Source organism: Numida meleagris, chromosome 24 (genome assembly GCF_002078875.1).
Source record: "Numida meleagris isolate 19003 breed g44 Domestic line chromosome 24, NumMel1.0, whole genome shotgun sequence".
NCBI lineage: Eukaryota > Metazoa > Chordata > Aves > Galliformes > Numididae > Numida > Numida meleagris.
This window is the reverse complement of record NC_034432.1, coordinates 1,298,691-1,303,826: the sequence shown is the minus strand read 5'-3', so window position 1 is coordinate 1,303,826 and position 5,136 is coordinate 1,298,691. Positions and strand designations below refer to the sequence as shown.

At 67.8% G+C, this 5,136-nt stretch overlaps 1 protein-coding gene across 1 annotated transcript in view; it reads right to left on the bottom strand.

Moving 5' to 3' along the window:
• The window catches only part of ATP8B2 (ATPase phospholipid transporting 8B2), a 13,717-nt gene extending 8,586 nt beyond the window's left edge, over positions 1-5,131 (bottom strand). Inside the window, exons 1-18 of the mRNA XM_021376444.1 lie at positions 5,116-5,131; positions 4,778-4,963; positions 4,612-4,700; positions 4,345-4,541; positions 3,448-3,656; positions 3,200-3,243; positions 2,959-3,124; positions 2,697-2,885; positions 2,410-2,525; positions 2,135-2,299; positions 1,944-2,055; positions 1,722-1,827; positions 1,484-1,628; positions 1,193-1,376; positions 847-1,070; positions 599-682; positions 270-515; positions 5-188 (exon numbers count right to left, since the gene is read on the bottom strand). Of these exons, the coding sequence (XP_021232119.1) occupies positions 5-188; positions 270-515; positions 599-682; positions 847-1,070; positions 1,193-1,376; positions 1,484-1,628; positions 1,722-1,827; positions 1,944-2,055; positions 2,135-2,299; positions 2,410-2,525; positions 2,697-2,885; positions 2,959-3,124; positions 3,200-3,243; positions 3,448-3,656; positions 4,345-4,541; positions 4,612-4,700; positions 4,778-4,963; positions 5,116-5,131 (2,662 nt within the window). The remainder of the gene's footprint in view (positions 1-4; positions 189-269; positions 516-598; positions 683-846; positions 1,071-1,192; positions 1,377-1,483; positions 1,629-1,721; positions 1,828-1,943; positions 2,056-2,134; positions 2,300-2,409; positions 2,526-2,696; positions 2,886-2,958; positions 3,125-3,199; positions 3,244-3,447; positions 3,657-4,344; positions 4,542-4,611; positions 4,701-4,777; positions 4,964-5,115) is intronic.

Genomic DNA, 5,136 nt, shown 5'->3' with positions numbered 1-5,136 from the left:
GCACTCGGCTCCCAGGGCCCCACGGAGCAGCGGGGGGAGCAGCGCTCACCCACGAAGCGGAACTGGTTGGGGAACATCTGGAAGAGGCCGTCGCTGTGCATGGCGAAGAGAATGGCGAAGTAGGCGGCCAGGCTGCCCCAGATGAAGAAGTGGTTGATGGCGGTCCAGAAGCCCGTGTCCAGCCCGATCTGGGGGAGGAGGAGGCAGGTTCGGGGGGGCCACGGGGCTCCGAGCGGGGCCGTGGGGTGATGGAGGGGGGGGGTCCCCACCTGCACGCTGACGACGATGACGAGGGAGGTGGCGACGGTGACGGCGAAGGACTGGTAGTCGGCCAGCTGCGCCCCGTCGTCACGCGTGGCGTCGGCGAAGACGCCGTAGGGGATGAAGAACATGAGCACGGAGGTGTAGATGCCCTGGGCGATGCAGATGAAGAACTCGCGCTTGTTGAAGAGCAGGTTGAGCTGGCCAGGCTCGTACAGCTTGGGGTACTCCATGCTCCGCTGCTCCGGCACGTCCTGGGGGCACGCGGCACGCTGGCACCACCAGCACCCGGCGACCCCACCTCCCCCCCCCGGTGCTCCCCCCGGGCTCCCCCTACCTGATCGAAGACCCCCATGGCGAGCACAGGCAGCGAGGTGTAGACGATGTTGTACAGGGTGATGAAGTACTGATCATACACCGTCTGCAAAACGCGCCGGGCTCAGAGCGGTGCCCCCCCATCCCAACGCCCCACGCAGCCCCGTGGGTCCCCGAGCAGCGGGTGCTGCTGCCACCGCGTGGCAGCCGGGGGGACACGGAGACGTGGGGTGGATGGGGGGGGACAGGGATGGGGGGGGTTGCCCACACCTGCGCCGAGAAGCCGCAGAAAAAGCCGAACCAGAAGTGGACCATGGTGAAGGCGAAGTTCTTGTAGAAGAAGTAGCAGAGGAATTTGCACATGCGTAAGTAGGACCAGCGCCCGTGCACCAAGAGCAGGCGCTGCAGGAACTTGAACTGCGAGAAGGAGTAATCGGAGGCCAGCACCGCCTGGATGCCCTCCTGCCCGCTGATGCCCACCCCGATGTGCGCGGCTGCGGAGGGAAGAGGGGCACGGGGTGAGCGGCACAGGGACAGAGCGGCACCCCCAGCGGGGACGGGACAGCAGCAGGAGGGACCCGGCCCCTTCCCCTGCTCGCTGGGCCCCGGGACTCACTCTTGATCATGCTGACGTCGTTGGCCCCGTCCCCGATGGCCAAGGTCACCGCCTTCTTGTACTTCTTCACCAGCTCCACCACCTGCGCCTTCTGCAGGGGCGTCACGCGGCAGCAGATCACGGCCTTGCAGGCGCACGCCGTCTCCAAGAACTCCACCTCCATGTCTGCCTCCAGCGCGTGGGCCTGGGAGGGGAGCGTGGGGACAGGTGGGGCCAGACCCACAGACAGAGGGGGACCAGACCCACGGCCGGCAGGGCGTCGCATCCAGCTCGTCACTCCCCGCTCCCTACCAGGCTGTGCCCGTTGATGACCAGGGCGTATTCGCCCGCGATGGCTTCCAGCACGGAGGTGAGCTTCGAGGAAGAGAGTTTCTCCTGGTAGGAGAAGCCGTTGCCCATGGAGCGTGATCCGTCCATCATCTTCTCCCGGGCTTTCCTGAGAAGTGAGAGAGGGGCCGGGGTGGGGGGTCCGCTCAGAGTGCCCGAGCACCCCCAGCTCTGGGGCACAGCCCCACAGCTCCGTCCTCACCTGAGCTCCTCGCGCACCTCCAGCACGGTGTGGCCCGTGACCACGAACACCTCTGTCATGTCATCCGTCAGCATCTTGCAGGAGTAGCCGATGTTCACCGCTGTTTCTGTGGAAGGGGAACCCGGGGCTGGAGCCAAGGGGGAGCGCGTGCCCCACATCGCTGCCCTCGCAGACGGGACCCGACCCACGAACGCCCTCGTCTCCAGCAGCGCCGTGCCTCACCCTGCTTGTCCCCCGTCAGCACCCAGATCTTGATGTTGGCCAGCGTCAGGATGGCGATGGTTTCGGGGACGCCCTGCTGCAGCTTGTCCTCGATGGCCGTGGCTCCAAGCAGCTGTGGGACCCGGCCAGGTTGGGGGGCTCAGCGCAGGCCGCCCCCGGCCACCCCCTCCCCATGCCCCCAGCCCACGCACCGTCATGTCTCGCTCCACCTCGTCGTAGAGCCGGGCCAGGCGATCCTCGCGCGCCTCGGGGGCTCCGCTGGCGCGGCGCAGCCGCTCAGCCCAGTCCTCGTAGTAGCTCTCCTCCAGGTCCTTGCAGGCCAACACCAGCGTCCGCAGCCCCTCGCCGGCGTACTCCTGCGAGCAGCCAGAGCTGGGCACAGACAGACCCCAGCAGCGTTCCCACACCCTGATCCCCCCGGGACGCAGCCCCCCAGCCCTGCCCGCAGCCCCCCCACCCTGCTCACATTCAGGTGGTCCGTGGTGACATTGGTCAGGTCCTGGTTGGCGGGGTGCAGGCGCTCCAGCAGGATGGTGTCGGCGCCTTTGCAGTACAGCCGGATCTTGCCCTCGGGGCTGCGCACTGCGGGGAGGAGGGGACAGGCTGCCAGGCTCAGGGGGTCCCCCTCCGAGCCCCAACCACATCCCTGCAACGTCTCCGCACCCTGGGGGGGCTGGTCCCCAGCACCAGGCCGAGCCCGAGCTGCCCAGCCCCACTGCAGCCCACCCCCAAACTCCCCAGCCCCGTGCTCACCGATGACGGACATGCGCTTGCGGATGTTGTTGAAGTCCAGGATGGCCAGCAGCTGGTAGGTGATGGCTCGGCCCAGCTCGTGCACCGTGATGGTTTTGGGCGTGCGGGACCGGAACACGAAGCCGAAGTTCCTGGCAGCCGTGACCAACGCTCCCTCGTCTGGGGACTGCGCCTTGTAGTACAGCTCCCCTGGGGACAGGGGACAGCAGGGGCTCAGCGCCACTTCCTGCGCCGTGCGGGCGGCCCTGCCCTCCTCGCCCACCTTCACTCTTCTCCTCGGACATGACGGTGTGGCAGAGCGAGAGCAGGCGGAAGAACTCGTGCACGTGGGGGTCCCCCAGCTGGACGGCCTCCAGCAGGCTGGGGTCCCAGAACTGGAACCCCGGGTCCGCCAGCGGGTTGAAGGAGAAGTCAACGGGCTCCGGCCTCTGGCAGGGATCGAGGAGGGGTCACCCCACGGCACGTGGCAACCCGCAGCCCAGGGCTGGGCGCAGCGCCCTCACCTCTCCCAGCTCCACCTTGTGACCCAGCACGTCCTGCACGTCGCCTGCAAACGGGGACGCGGAGTGAACCAAGGGGCCGAGCACCGTGGCCCCGCTGCCACCCACACCCAGGACTGCCACAGCGCTGAGGTGGGACCCCCCCAGCCACCCCCCAGCAGCCCCAGGAGGAGCAGACGGATGCCCCAAGGCAGGAGGGGCGGCGGGGCACCCACACCTCGTGGGACACCCGGCGCGTCCCCCGCGCTCACCGTAGCTGTGCCCGTTCACGGAGCACTTGCTGAAGACCATGATGTTCTGGGTGAGGGTGCCGGTCTTGTCGGAGAAGATGTACTCCACCTGCCCCAGCTCCTCGTTCAGGGTGGTGGTCCGAGCCTCGGCCGGCGTCCGGCGCTTGGCGCAATACATCTTCTTGTCCCAGTTGATGAAGTAGCTGTGCCCGAGGCGGATCACCTCCACGCTGCAGGGGGGAGGTGGGGAGAGGGGTCAGCAGGCAGAGCAACGCGGCGCTGAGACAGTGAGGGGCACACGCAACCCCCCCACGCACACCCCCAGCACCCCGGGCTCCCCAGCACCCACTGCCCCGCGCCCTTCCCCAGGGCTGAGCTCGCACCCACGCCTGCCAACAGCCACCGCCACAGCTCCGGATGCGGGGCCGGGACTGCAGGGCTCCCCGAGCATCTCGCACACCTGCGTGCCCCCAAAACCGCCCCCCCCAGCCCCCAGGGCAGACAGCAACGAGCTAGTGGGAGGGGTGGGGGTGACACGTTCTTACCTCGGGGCTAAGGGTGACAGAACCCATGCTGGGGAACGAAAAGAGAGAGAAATTAAAAGAGAGAGAGAAGGGGACAGTGCAGGAGCCTGGGAGCTGCGGGAGGGCAGAGCAAAATAACCAGCGTGCAGCCAGGGCAGGGAGACAGGAGCAGCCAGACAGACGCAGCCGGGGGGGCCACGGACCCTGGGGGTCTCAGGCCTTGGGGAACCCCCAGGGCAGATGCAGCCCATCTCCAGCAGAGCAGCCCGCACCCGTCCCGCACACGGCCCCGCCCCGGGGTCCCCATCCCCTCCTCCCCTCTCCAGAGGACCCCCTGATAGCGGAGCCCACCCCTCGCACCCCCCCCAGCCCAGCCCCACGGCCCCGCCCTTACCTCACGTAGAGCGAGATGGGCACCACGGTGTTGAGGATGATGATGTAGGACCAGAAGGAGAGGAAGCCGGAGAAGACGGCGCTGTGCACCCCCTCGTCCCACGGCAGGTAGATCTGGAAGCAGACGCCCACCTCGTGCTCCCAGATGGCGTTGCCGATGGCCAGGATCACACCCATGCACACCAGGAACCCAAAGATCTGGGGACGGGACGGGACGTGAGCCCCAGCCCGGCGGTGACGCGCTCCCCCGGAGCCGCATTCCGCGCACCCAGAGCACCAGCGTGTTCATCAGCCGGTCGATGCTCGTCCGCTTGAATTTGGTCCGCCCGCTGTTCTGCATCAGCTTCGTGTCGGGACCTGGGCAGAGGGAGGACATCAGCGTCCCCCCCTCCCCCCAGTCCTGCAGCACGACGCTGCCCGGCCGCCCAGCCCACCTGCGAAGACGACGAGGCCGAAGCACCACTCGGTGTTGCGCAGCACGCAGCCCCGCAGCAGCATGTTCTGGTTGCTCAGGGGGTATTTGTTCTCCTTCCAGTACAGCGTCCCACTGAACTTGTCCAGCTTGTTGTTGGGGGGCTCGCAGATCACCTCGCCTGGGCGCAGAGGACACCTCAGCTCAGCTCATGCACGTGTCCAGCTCCATCCCAGCTGCTCCCAGCTTCATCCCCAGCCCTGTCCCAACTGCTCTCAGCTCCATCCCCAGCGCTGTCCCCAGCCCCGTCCCCAGCCCCGTCCCTGCTCCATCCCAGCTGCTCCCAGCTCCATCCCCAGCCCCATCCCAGCTCCATCCCAG